Genomic DNA, 13,581 nt, shown 5'->3' with positions numbered 1-13,581 from the left:
GGAATATATTAATATCAAAGACATACACATGCTTACATACTAATCAAAAATAACTTAGATTATGAAAGATAAATCATACAAAAACAGTAAAATCTCTATATATGACAATTTTCCCTAAGATCTTGTATTGAGGTCTTCTTGTTTTTTTCAAAAGTCATTTGAAGTTGTGGTGGAAGGGGGGGTGGAAACGAGAGATATCTGATAAAGTGGATATAGCCAAATCCATCATGTTTAAGTAGATACCACCAGCAAGTGAAAGTGTACAGACAAGGATGTCACAGCTGCTCTGCTCTGTGTCACTTTCTACTTCTTGTCATCTCTCTCTCCCACCTCCCTCCCTCCTCTACCTCTCTCAGCCTCTCCCCTTCCTCCCAAAAGCCTGATTCGCTCTGGACAGCAGCACACAGACACAGGACGAGTCGATTCGGATCCACCTCCATCCGATTTTGTTGTTTGCGTCTTTGGTGAGCGCTCGGACGTAGGACTGCTTGACTTTGCACTCACTCACCCACTGTCTTTTATCCACGCCCAAGCAGCTGGCCCCAGCTACGCCCGTCCCTGTAGATTTTGCTGCTGCACCTTTTGACCTGCTGGTACTGCTCTGCTGCTCAGCCTGGCGACAGCGAGTCTCAAAGAAGAACTGTTTGAGTGGCCCTGTCTGGGTCTGGATTTCCTGCAAGATGGTGACCAACTGACTGTTGGAGTCGAAGGCAGACGTCTTGTCAGTAACCCAAACACTTTCCGCTTCACACACCGACTTTTCCCCTCTCCTTCTATCCATCAAGTGTGAGCGTTTATCCCTTCTAACTGGATGGGCAGCCTCAGTGCTAACTCTGGAAGAGTCTGCCCAACTAAGAGTCGTGCTCCTGTCGATCGCCCGGTCCCCATGACCCTCGATGTGTCCGTCCATGTCTTCCTGCTCCTCTCTGTCCCCATCCTCCTCCAGCAGGCCAGTTTCCAACATGAGCAGGAGAGGGGGGTGTTCTGGGGGCGACGGGGAAGGTGAGAACAGGACTCTTGGGTGTGCATCCAGAAACATCTCGTCTCCTTCCAAGATGCTGTCTTGCCCGGTCCCCAGACCCAGCCCTGCCTCCAGGGTCAAGCTCTCCTCGAGCAGACCTCTTCCAGCCTCCAGCGTCCACTGGCTTCCTGTCCCCATTGTGGATGCATCTCTCGGCTTCTCCGAGGGAACAGTTGGTTCAGGTCCTTTTTGACCCTTTCGATTAGCAGCATGACTGACAGCACTATTGGTTTCAGCAGTAGAAACTTGCAACAGTCTTTCTGTAGAGTCCTGAAGATTGACTGTCTTTGAGAAGTCCACAAAACTAGAGTCATCTCTGCTGCTGTCAGTTTTGTAGTCCTTTGGTAGAGAATTATCCTCAGAAATATCCTCGGTCCTGAGTGTTCCTCCTTCTGTGGGAACATCCAAACTGCTTTTTTCATTGCTGCCTGAGTTGCTATTTGCTTGGTAGGTTACTTGACTCTCTACTTTGAACGTGGTAGTCTCTTCATCTACGGAGGATTTTACATAATCTTTACGGTTCTGGAGGTTTTGTGTGTTGGTGCGTTGGCTAAGAGTAGCAGCCATGTTGTAGTCCGTTTCTGAGGCATTTCTATGGAAGTTGTAGTCCACAGGGGGAGCTGCGAGGCGGGCAGCCGGGTCATGCCGGTGCTCTCTGCGGTCATCGAAGCCAGGCTCTGTCGTCGCAGCAGCAATCCTGGACACAGGGTTGTGAGGGAAGGGCAGGGCCGAGGCAATCACCATGGCAACCAGGGGAAGCCAGTGCATCACTCCCAAGAAGTATCAGCTGGTGGATGAAACAGAGGTAATAAAGAGGACAGGCAGAGAGGAAGAGAGAGAGTTATTTTATACAATGCAAATTGTGGTTTCTATAGTTAACCTAAGTACCTCAATTAAAATGTAAAATGAGAGGTTTTACTGGTGCCCCACAGCTTAATGACCCTTGTGCTTTAACCACTGAGGTATGGCTTTAAAATGTTGGCAGAACGAGTGGAAAAATAGGCCTGAGTTCTGCAAGGTCGCTCTCTGCTTCTTCAGGCGGGAAGATGGAGTTCAGCGACGAACGCTGTAGATTTAGTCAGTCTGAAAGGCCAGGCTTCAAAAGGAGATACTGACAACCTGGTATGTATGCAAGACAGAACCTTTCCAGCTAAAGAAAGTGGATTAAAAAGGCAACTGCCACCTGAGAAAACACGCCTTTCATTTCAGCTTTTGTGGTTTTGTTTTTCTTTTTTCTTTTGTTCTCTTGTTGCAACTTTTTTCTATGGGGCTCTGCCTCTGGAAGTCTCTTTAAATCTGTGGTTTACCTCAGGTCTACTTGTAAAACACACACATTAGAAGACAGCATTCCAGTGTTGCTGAGGTATCAGACCTGAGCTGTGGGTGAATTTATTTAATTACAAGGTTATGTGCAATCATCACTATTGTAAACAGTGTACCTGCCATAATCTGCATTATTTTAACTTTGTGCAGCTTGTCCTCACAAAGGGATTAGAAGATGTAGATGTTGTGTAGCAGAAATATGAAACAAATATTGCAGAACCTTCATACTAAATCCTCTTAGTGCTTTTCTTGTCTTTTATTAGTAATATTATTAATCATTATTATAACAATTGAATGTCTCTGTTGGTCAAACATAACACCACAATTGAAGACTTCACCTTAGGCTGTAGGAAACTGGAGCTGGACATTTTTCACTGTTTTCTGATGTTTAATACACCAAAACAATTAATTTATTGTGAAAATAATCATCACATTAATCGATAATGAAATTAATCCTTTGTTGCAGACCTGGTGTATTTAATTCATTTAAAATACACAAAAACAGAAAACACAATACCATTAGTGATAAAATTAGTGTCAGGGTGAACGTGACATACATCATTTTCTCTTAATTAGTCTGATGCTGTTAAGTGATATATTGAAAAGTAATAAAAAATAACCATTAAAAGACAAAACTGTACAAAAGTCAAATAAAACATTCCCTCCTGTAAGCCAAATGTAAACGCATGCAGAAGACGTCATGTAGACTGACATGTCAAAAAACCATGAGTCAAGTAGAGGTGATTCATGTGCATGTCAAAATGGGACTAACTAGAAAAATATTCCAGTCTCCCATCCATGAGGCACATACAGTGAGACGGCGTTCAGCCAGTACACAGAAGCCTACTCGGCAGAGGTGAACATCAGTTTAGTGATTTGTTTGAAAGCAGGGAGGAAGTCACTTGGAAAGAGTTAAAATAGGTGGAATGATCAGAATGTCGGTGATGCAGCTTTACTGGTGAGGCTCCATCAGGCAGCAGAGAGGGGAAAAACACAGAAGGTAACAGAAAATACAGTAAGTGTGAAGGAGTGGATGTCACAACTGTGTTTGTTTGCTTGTGACGTATGAGGGTGACTGAGTGGATGGATCATCAGTGACCAGCGGTGAGTGAACATGTGAATGAGTGACAAAACAAAACCCTTTCAGTGACAGGACATGTACTCAGCAGGGCCACGCCCTGGACACAATGCTGCTGCCGAGGAGCAACAAGGCTTGGCTCAAACATCGCTCATGCAGTCACCCCGGGGGCTTAGAGTGCCTGCTAGTTAGTGCGGGTGATTAAACAGAACAAAGTGCATTGGGTTTCCTGTTTTCTCTGGCTACTGAGCGACACATCGGGCTTGCCAAATCAATCCAGGTGTTCTATGTGATGAAAGCTTTAAACGGTAAACCAAACTGTTAACACACCCCTCAAACAGCTGAAAACAAAGCGTGTAACCAAGGTGAGCACAATCTGGTGACTCTAAGAGAAGGAGAAGACAATTATAGCCAACACTGAGGAGGAGGTGGTGAAAATCTAGGAAAATCTGTGTCTCCTGTTGGAGGAGAGCTGAATGCTTCTTAAGGGCTTACTTGGAGCACTCAGCCACCACACAGAAGGCAGGCAGGCTCTCTAAGTGGTTTCTTTGTAAAACAGCAGCAGCAGCAGCGGCACTTCATCACCACGCTCCATTTGCTACAATGACACGCATCATTTGCGCTCCCTGCAAGGCTAGACGAGGACCACGACGTTCTTCCAACCTCTGGACCAGACCCAAGCACTCTGAACCCTCCCCCACATGAGTCCACACACACACAAAAATCCCAATCTCTAAATCAAAAACCTGACTTGTTAAATAAACACTTGCGTTAATCCTAATCTCTGTAGCCTGTAATTCTTCCAAACGATCACAGGATCACCACAGGACAGGGCCTAAACAATGACTAAATAGACTAAACTATGACATTAACTGCAAGGCTTCCATGAACGACAGTGGCACCCTGTAGACCTCCAGAGTATTCCCGGTTCTTTTATGAACCTTAATGTTCGCTCGGGTCTTCCAGAGTGTTTGTTAGATGTTGATGCAGCCTTTTTAACTTCCAAATTGTGCAATACTGTACCATTCGCTATGGATATCAGGGAGACGACCTCAGAGGACATTTTTAAGTGACAGCTTGAAACAGATCAATTTCACTTTGCTTTCAACTAGTCTTTTAACATGCATGTTTTCCTCCCTCTGAAGCATTATTTAGTACTTTATCTTATTACTGTTACTGGTGTTATTCTATTAGCATTTGACTATTATGACTTACTCTTTTCCATCTAAGTGTTTTCCTATTTTTCTTTCTTACTTACTGGACAGTATGCGGAGCTACATTTTTGTATAAAATTATTAGGGCTGCAACTATTATATTCATTCTCTTTAATTGATTTATCTGCCTATTCTTAAATTAATCTATACACAGTATTAATCATTTGGTTTACAAAATATCAGAAATCTGTGAAAAAATACCCATTACAATGTCTTGTCTTGTCTTTTAGTCCTGTTCGAACAACAGCCCAAAACCAAAATGGATCACACTTACTCAAGGCAAAACGGCAAATTCTCACCTTTGGGAGGCTTGGGGGAAGGAAAATGTGAGCTTTGACTTTAAAAATAATAAAACCATTATCAAAATACTTGCAAATTAATACTAATTGATCTAATGAATCCTTGCAGCTTTTTGCTTTCAAAAACGAAAAGACACATGAATCAAACCACCTCACTGACGTGCAGCCTCCACAGAGACTTTGCTCTGAAACCCAAAAGAAAAGCACAAACACGCAGAAAAACAATAAAGGAAAGAGTTTCTTTATCAAGTATGGCACCTGGCAAATTGGGTTAGAAATTGAGTGCTTCCAGTGCAAACCGGGGGGGTTTAATCCACATGAGACAGCATGAGTGAGAGAGGGATCAGGGGAAATTATGGTACAGAGGGCCTCTTGCTGAGAGACCCTCCCCAGGAAACAGATGCCATAAAGTAGCCCCACACCTGGCAGTGACTACTATGCTATTAGCCTGTTAACGAAGTAATCCCCCCCCCCCATGTGTGGCTTATGTCAGACACGTCCATCTGACAGAGAGATAATGCATTCTGTGTTAGTGTTAGGACCAGGACCAGGACCAGGATCAGGACCAGGACCAGGACCAGGACGTATCCAACTTAAATCCTGCGTCTTTGAAGTCCTGTAACCCAGAGAGCGACTGGAGTTGGAAGATGTCTGGAGGCTCGGCTGATTGGAGGAGGGTTTTCACCTTACATCACATCTTTCAGCAGATTTCATGACAGCTTCGGTCTGACTAAGCTGTCAGAAATGCGCCCGAGTGTGCTCATTGCAAACAGTGACAACAGGACAACAGGAGAGGGTGTGATACCTTGTGATGTGGAAAGCACTTTCAGGTACATGTTTGCCCCCCCCCCTCCACCACTCACTTTTCCCCTCTTCCTCTCTCTCCATCTGTGAGGGAGAGTACGAGCCTTGGCCTCACATGTGCTCATTTACAATGCCTTGTTGTCCCACTGTGCAAACAGCCCATTAATTCCAGGTCTGTGATTGTTTCCTACCACGCTCAGCCAGCAAGCTCCAGCCTCCTCTGCTGTAACCTCAGCTCTAGCAGTGACATCTCTAAAGATCCCTTTTACATTTTTTTCACACACACACACACACACACACACACACACGCTTCTATTTAGGTGCTGTGCATGTTGTAGGGTGGTAAAATAGCACCATCTTTTAAAAGCTCATTTGGCATTTTTGTAAATACAGTATGATGAAGCATTTTGCAAGTGAAATTTGATTCCATGGAAGCTGTAAAAGCGAATTCATGTCTAGCCCTACCTCCCACGGAGCCTTTTCAACCACAGATCTTTTTGACAATATCGGATTAAGATAACAGCTACAGGGTTTTTTTTTCTCTCCCTTTTTTCTTTCCCAACCTGTGCGATGTGCCTGCAGACTTGGATTGTGATTCGGTAGCTGTCACCTCACCGGACTGACTACCAGCGAAAAGGAAAACAGGGAAAAACACACTGCTGCAGGAAAGAAAAGTGAAGAAGGGCTGTCGGGTTGAAAATACCTTGAAACCAGGGGAAAGAGTTGGGCTTCAAGAATGCATGAAATAAGCTGTATATAAAATTGTGTCTAAAAAAAGTAAGAAATTAAAGTGGAAATACATTTTGACTGCATGCATGCATGGAAGCAGCACAAATAAATGAGCCGATTGACGTGAATAAATAAACACACAATTATTAAATACTTTTACAGCCAAATAAGAACATAAGGTTTATAAACTGACCTAATTAAACGACTTAGCGCGTCAAGCAACTGGTGTTCAACCCAACTGTCCGAGCGCACCAACATTCAATAAGTATGTTAATATATAAATTCATACACATAGTGTCAAATAATAAAACACCATTTTCAGTTGATTTAAAGCCATACCGTTTAGGTGAGATCCGGCCACCGCGTCCTTCCAGCTGACACCACATTGATTATAGAGTCCTGTCTTCAGTCGCTCAACCGGTTTAAGAGAATAAACTCAGAAGGCACCTTCGTACAGTAACTGCAAAACTAAGCACTAACATTTCTTTCTTCTTTTAATAGTCCGTGACATCGCATGTGTCCCCCAAAATCCGACGGGGGAAAAATGAAAAGGAAAGTTAGAAACCAGAGAAAACTCCTGTCCAGGGAGCGCAGCATGGAATAAAACCAGAAAAGTATCAAAAATGTAAAGTTGCCACAAATTTAAGATATTCCATGAGTTGTTACTCCTCCAAGACAGGAAGGCTGAAATTGTATCTGAGTTCAAATAAGTGAACGCGAAGAAGTGGAGAGGTGAAGAAGTTTGTCAAATGTTTTAAGATCCGAACTCCGCCTGAAACGCGTTCAGTCGGACAAACAGTTAAGCTCACGTGAATCAGAAGTAGAACTTCTGGTCATGACTTTCAAAGTAAAATCATTTTGTGGAATCTGCATTGCGATGGAAAGGTCGACTAGCATCTGTGCTTTTATTTTAAAAGCAAAAACAGCCACATCCGGTGCGATTTGTTTCTTTCCGCTGCCAGCTTGACGTAGCTGACGAGCTCCGGTTTCTCGTGCGAAGCGCAGACAAGTCGAATTGTTTTTCCTCAGGAGGTCAGTATATTGAAATTCAACATACGAAATTCAACGAGTAACATCTGTGTCAGCAGATGGATCTAGGAGTCGTTTCCTAAACAGATGCGTATAATTTAAAGCAGTAAACCAGGATTTAGAGAGCAAAATTAGCCAAAGTCATATTTCCTAGCTAGTTTGATTTGATATTCGCACAAACGGTGCGTGGCGTTGTGTCTTAACATGTGCGTGATTAAGATATTTTCTACCCCCCTCCAACCTTGTCATCCCCGCCCCCCACCTGACAAGAAAACAGTTTAATACATCAGCAGCATGGCCGTGTTGGCACGGACCCACATAATATGAGTTCTCTGTGGGTTAGTAACAGTGCAAACGATCCCAAACAAGCTGTGGTGAGGAGGATGGATGGCGTCATGCGTCAAGGTCTGCAGGAGCAGGAGCAGGAGCAGGAGCAGGGTGCAACATAATCCCGTTTGGCACAATCAGACCTGAGGATGTAACCTCGTGTTTTAATGCCAAATCCGAGTCTGCTTTCAGATAGCTTCCTGTCTGCTTGTGCCAGATTTTTTTTTTCTTTGGGGGTTGGCGGGCAAGTGCCTTGCTCAAGGGCTCTTTGGCAGGTTAATTTGGATCTTGATGGTTTCATTGGCTGTAATTGTATGGTGTTAGTACTTTTATACTTTATGGACTCCACAGAAAGGTTTAAAAGAGTAAAAATACACAACCACCTCACACACACGCCTCAGAGTGGAAACAGGCCAAATGATACCCTTGGGCAGACTGCTTGAAAACCATTTGTGATTTTATTTCTTATTTAATTTTATAAATTTACTGTGCAATCTACCCTTAATTCAACACACATTTTAACAGAGCTGGACTGGCGAGTATGAGGCCCCCTTGAATCCTGTCACACCAACTACCTGTTATTTCTAAGTACCGCATCCCAGAATAACCTTTTATTTGAAACTGCAGCGCTACCTGACAACATTTCTAGATCTATGAGTCATTTTCATAAGCAGCTGTTCTCATTTAATTTTATGGCAAACATCCTAGGTGTGCATGGCACCTTATCTGGCATGTCAGCCGTGATATTTTTATAGTTTACTATTACAGAAGACGCTTGCCTGCAAAAAGTGAACAATTTCATCGGCACCACAGGCAAAGAAGCAAGCGATTAGTTTTTGGTGAATTATTTGAATGAAAAAAATCTGGCACATGTATCCCTTTATTGTGTAACACTGTGTTTGCACATATCAGTGAAATGACTGCATAATCTCAGCAAATTGTAAATGTAGGTTCCAAATAACTTGTCTTAACTTCCCCCGTATGTGAGTGCTTCATGAGCATTAAACGCTGCAGTGATATATGCTTTAATTATTGCTAGTTATTTTTCTGTGTTTGTTGGCTGGGGGAGTGCGGGTGTTTTCGGGACTCTTGTAAAGTTGAAAGGAAGGAAACAGAAGCTGGTTACTAGCTGCTCTGTCCACTCACAGGTCTTTGGGGGAAAGTCGGCGAAGGCCCAGCGGAGACACAATGGAGGCCCATGGAGGACACACAGGCCGACAGACAGTTCAACGGGTCCTCCGAGCAGATAAGTCGTCCCCATACAGGCCAGACGAGGGTTCACTGCTATTGACCCGCGAGAACAGCGCGTCCACTGAGCCTCCCCACCTTGAATGGCCTTGTTGAAAAGGAGAGCCATAAATTGGTGGATGAGCAGGAGAGTGGGACTCTACCTCCCCCGCCTGCCCCTCTCTCTTGCTCTCTCACATGCTATCTCTTTCTTTCCTTTACCAAGTAGTGGTTTCCATCTCACCAAACCCCTTTCCCCCTGAATGTTTAAAAAGATGAAAGGATAAGGAAAAGAATGGAGACAAAAGAGGGGAGGGTTATGTTACAACCCTGCCCCTGAGAGACTGCTCATGAAAGAGTTTGGGGATGGGAGAGATAGGGACCGCAGAGGAGACACAGAAAGAGAAGGGGGATCATGAAAAGAGGTTTTTCAAACTCAAAGCCGCTAAAACGGGTCACTTCTGTATAGAGAGGCAGACTGAAGTGCAGTCTTCACTCAGGGACGGAGACATTTAACACTGTCAATACCCTCAGATGCAAGGGAGTGCTGATGTACTTGCACCCATTGACTGATTGCGCAAACACACGTACACACTCTGCCTTTCTCAGTTCTTTCTGTTTCTCTTAACCAAGCCCATCTCCGCACTTGAGTTAGACTGTAGGAAATCTACCACCAGTTCCTTTTTACCATTAACTTGCCAAACAGACAAACACGCTGCCTGGTGTCTCCCTTGCGGTGTCCTCCCTCTCGGCATTTAGTGTCAGTCACTCCAAATCCTTGCAACCCTCCTACCATTCTCTCCATCCCAGTCTTTGTCTGAACTTGCCCTGCGTGCACTTAGATATTTCCACCTCAGGGTGCACCAGTGAGAGTTGGAGTGAGAGAAAGAGAGCAAGAGAAAGTTGTTAGTCAAGTGTGGACAAGAGTGACGGTCAAACAAAGATGATGATTGAAAGGGCAGGGATGCGCAAATGTCCTTTTCTTAGGCTCTTACCCTCTTGCTTTCACTTTCTTACACACAAATGCATGCACACATTCAGACATGCAAAACTAACCACAACCATTTAAAAATGGAGGGGATGTAGAGGTTTATTTAAGACATTCATTCACAGAACAGGTTTTCCTTCATCCTGTCACACTAGCACGTCACATTTAAAGATTTTCTAAATCCCACAGCCGCCAAAAGCCTTTAAAGTTAAGTCGCAATATATGGCAGGAAAATAACACAATGCTCGACAGTGGTTTTCTGTATTTCCTTTGGGGATTTGTGTTTTTGACAAACAACATTTTTGATGAACCAAACAGAGTTTTGACTATTATTAAAGCTCCATAAAAACATGTTTTTTATAGTGCAGTCTTGCCATGTGCATGAGGAACTGCCTAAGGCAACATCACACCCAGTGTCCCATAGCTGTGATATCATTTTCACTAGAATCATTTTCTTCTTGTTTTTCTCTGCTCGTGGTCCACCTTTTTGAATCTTCAACCAATTCGCATTTTGAAAAAAAAAAAATAGAATGACATTTTGAAGTTTCCAGATGTCACTTTTACTACCTTCAACTCCTCTGATGAAATCTTTCCCACACGTAGCGCCATCAGACGTCAGCTTACTGCTGTCGCGTTTGGCATCCTCCATCATTTGAAACACATATCTGAGCATAATTGGAAGGTAGCTATTATGGCAATTATTGCTAATAGCTGAGCTGAGCTGACAGGGCGAGGCTAACAGTCCGTCTGTCCACAACTGAGCCACTAAATCAGACGTCAGACCTCAATTACGGATCCTCGACCTCCCAAAGGTACCCGGTGTCAGTCCTCCATCCCCTCTCCCGTCTTCACACACCCCCTCGTCATCCTCTGTTTACTCTCTCCAACTGATTTGTTTAACATTTTCAATCTGTTTCATTATTCCTTCCATCATTCACCTCACCTACCTCACCTCCTCCTCCTCCTTTCCCCTAAATTCAAACCACCATCACCATTATTACCACACACAGACATACGCACTATGGTATAGCTGCATATGTTTCCAATTTCAGGCGTAATGCTCCTCTCTTTGCAATCTGACCCAATTAGCCGAAGCCTCCTGAATATGCCCCAGTCGCCAGCCACGGTGGTAAAGAGGTAAAGGGTCAAAGGTGAGGTCATTCACAGGGGGGGGTCAGACTCTGATGAATATGTCATCTCCTGTCTGTCTGGCTCCCGGTCTGTCTTAGGCATCCTTGGCTGCTGCGCTTTAGCTGCTGTCCAACTTCCCCACAGACATATTTGGCACAGGTGTAGGATTGTGCAGAAAAAGCAACCCAAGCCTGAAATTAAATTTCACAGCTTACTAAAGGTCAAAGAGGATGAGTGACAGCGTCTGGAGCCAGACCACATGTAAACACACAAACAACACACATGCACACTGAGAAAAGTATACACACACACACACACACACACACACACACACACACACACACACACACACACACGTCCGCTCTGACAAACAAACAACACATGCGCCTACAAGTCTTTCCTGCGTGAAACTGAAATAAGTGTATGGAATGTTCACCTTCAGGAAAATGGATTGGGAGGGAGAGGGAATATGAGAGTATCAGAGCTGCAAAGCCCTCATTAGGGGAATGGAGGACTTAGTTTGGTAATTCTGTTTAATGCTTAATGAGAAACAGGTTGGAATGGGTGCAAAATGCAGACTGGCGCTGTGTTGCATTACCTGGCAGTCTGCCCCACTCCAAAGTCTGTCTGTTTAGATTTTTGTGCTAAGTGTGATGTTCGCATACAAGCCGGGTCGTTGTCAGTTTATGAAACAGCTTCAGACGCCACCATGCAGCCGTCGCCGTATGCACACCCTCTGCTCGTCTTGTTTACATCGTCTGCACCGCCGATCCCTCTCCTCTTACAGCACCTCGCTCTCCCTCTCTCCGGATCGCCTCTCAATCACTCCTCCTCGCCTCCTTATCTGTCCCTCTTCAGTGTCTCGTTACAGGACTCAATCCACCTACAGCGGCTACACTTTCATTCACTTGCCACAGATTCGTTGCAGTCTGGATGCCCCCGGATTAGACATGCAGCCTAAATAGTGAATGATCTATTTACAGTTACGTCTTCCTCCCCTGCAACACAATCCACACCTCCCTCTTTCTTTGCATTTTTGCACTTATCAACCCCACTGTCCCCTCTCCCGTCTCTTCTCCCTCCACATCCCTCCACCCCCGCTCCATAAGTCATGTTTTGTCCCATTTCTTGCCAGAGGAAAAATGTTACACATTGTAAACTTTACTCACTGTACAACACCCCGTAGGATTGGATTTCAGAGGCAGACTTTGTGTTTGAACTGTTCAGGCAATTAGTAGAGGATAGACTTACAGTGCACCTACTGCACAATGGAGGCACCGGCCCAGTTGTACAAGCCCCTGTTCCCATCCTGGCCCTCTCCATCTGTCACTCCTGTGGGACTGTGTGTGTGTGTGTGTGTGTGTGTGTGTGACATTGGTCTCTGTGTGAACTGTTGAATGTACGCTTGCATGTGCACACATATGTTTGTTAGTGTTGATGCTGAATAATAAACCGAATCCAGTGACAGTTTGCTTTTAGAGTCCCTATTCAGAATTTGTAGGCAGTATTTAAATGAAGTGATTTGTAACACACTGCAATGCGGTTCTAAGTGTTTCTTGTTGTGTTTTGTAGTAATAACTCCTCCTGTGGGCACATGTAAGTGGATGCTGTTGAGTAAACACACAATGTCAGTATAGTAACACACACTTGTAATTATATGAAATATGTCTTCACAGGAGAAGTTAAAATTTTTGACAAATGCTATGCATTAATAGATATTTTTCATGACCCAAACTGATTTTTAACTATTATTAAAGCCCCATAAAAACATTTATCAAATGTTTGTATAGTGCTTATAAATGCTAAATAGATGCTAAGTGTTTGTTACTTATCAATTCTCTGACATTAAAAAGAGAGGCGCAGGTTGGCTCTCTTTACAAGGTGGCTCAATTAGCCGAAGCCTTCTGGAACCAATCAGTGCACAGTCCAGGTCAGAGGTGCACATATTATGCACTAACAATACTTTTTAAGCTTTATATATTATCAAGTCAATATTATTCATATCCCCAATATCACAAATCACAAATTTGCCTCAAGGGGTTTGAAAAACTCTCCAAAAATCCTTCAATGGGGAAAAAATGGAAGAAACCTCAGACAGGGCAACAGAGAAGGGATCCCTGTCCCAGCATGGACATGTTATAGAGAGACTGTAAATACGTATGAAGGACAAACTACACAAACACACAGGAGGCAGAGCTCAACACACACCATTCACACAGTCAGGAGGGAGGTGGGGACATAGAGGGAGGCTGAATCCCCTGGACGACAAGCATCCACATCCAAAGCATTTGTAATGAAGCACCGACAGAACTCTTTACAGTATCGTCATCAGTAGTATAGTCATGAACAAGAAGTACCAAGATTCACTGAGACCGAGACTGACCCGCTGAAATTTTAATGGTAACAGGTAC

The 13,581-nt window shown here is 44.0% G+C and overlaps 1 protein-coding gene across 1 annotated transcript; it reads right to left on the bottom strand.

Annotated features, from left to right (window-relative positions):
- Positions 1 to 352: 352 nt before the first annotated feature.
- Positions 353 to 7,207, bottom strand: LOC139216289 (uncharacterized). The gene is made up of 2 exons (XM_070847378.1): positions 6,808 to 7,207; positions 353 to 1,808 (listed from the first exon to the last, which is right to left on the bottom strand). The coding sequence occupies exon 2, from the start codon at positions 1,787 to 1,789 to the stop codon at positions 353 to 355; it is 1,437 nt and encodes a 478-aa protein (XP_070703479.1). The 5' UTR covers positions 1,790 to 1,808; positions 6,808 to 7,207.
- Positions 7,208 to 13,581: the final 6,374 nt, after the last annotated feature.

This window comes from Pempheris klunzingeri, chromosome 17 (assembly GCF_042242105.1).
Source record: "Pempheris klunzingeri isolate RE-2024b chromosome 17, fPemKlu1.hap1, whole genome shotgun sequence".
NCBI classification, from domain to species: Eukaryota; Metazoa; Chordata; class Actinopteri; order Acropomatiformes; family Pempheridae; genus Pempheris; species Pempheris klunzingeri.
This window is presented reverse-complemented; position numbering and strand designations above follow the sequence as displayed.

What these genes read in the sequence shown, in the direction of transcription:
- LOC139216289 (XM_070847378.1), bottom strand. Translation starts at nt 1,789, where the DNA reads ATGCACTGGCTTCCCCTGGTTGCCATGGTGATTGCCTCGGCCCTGCCC.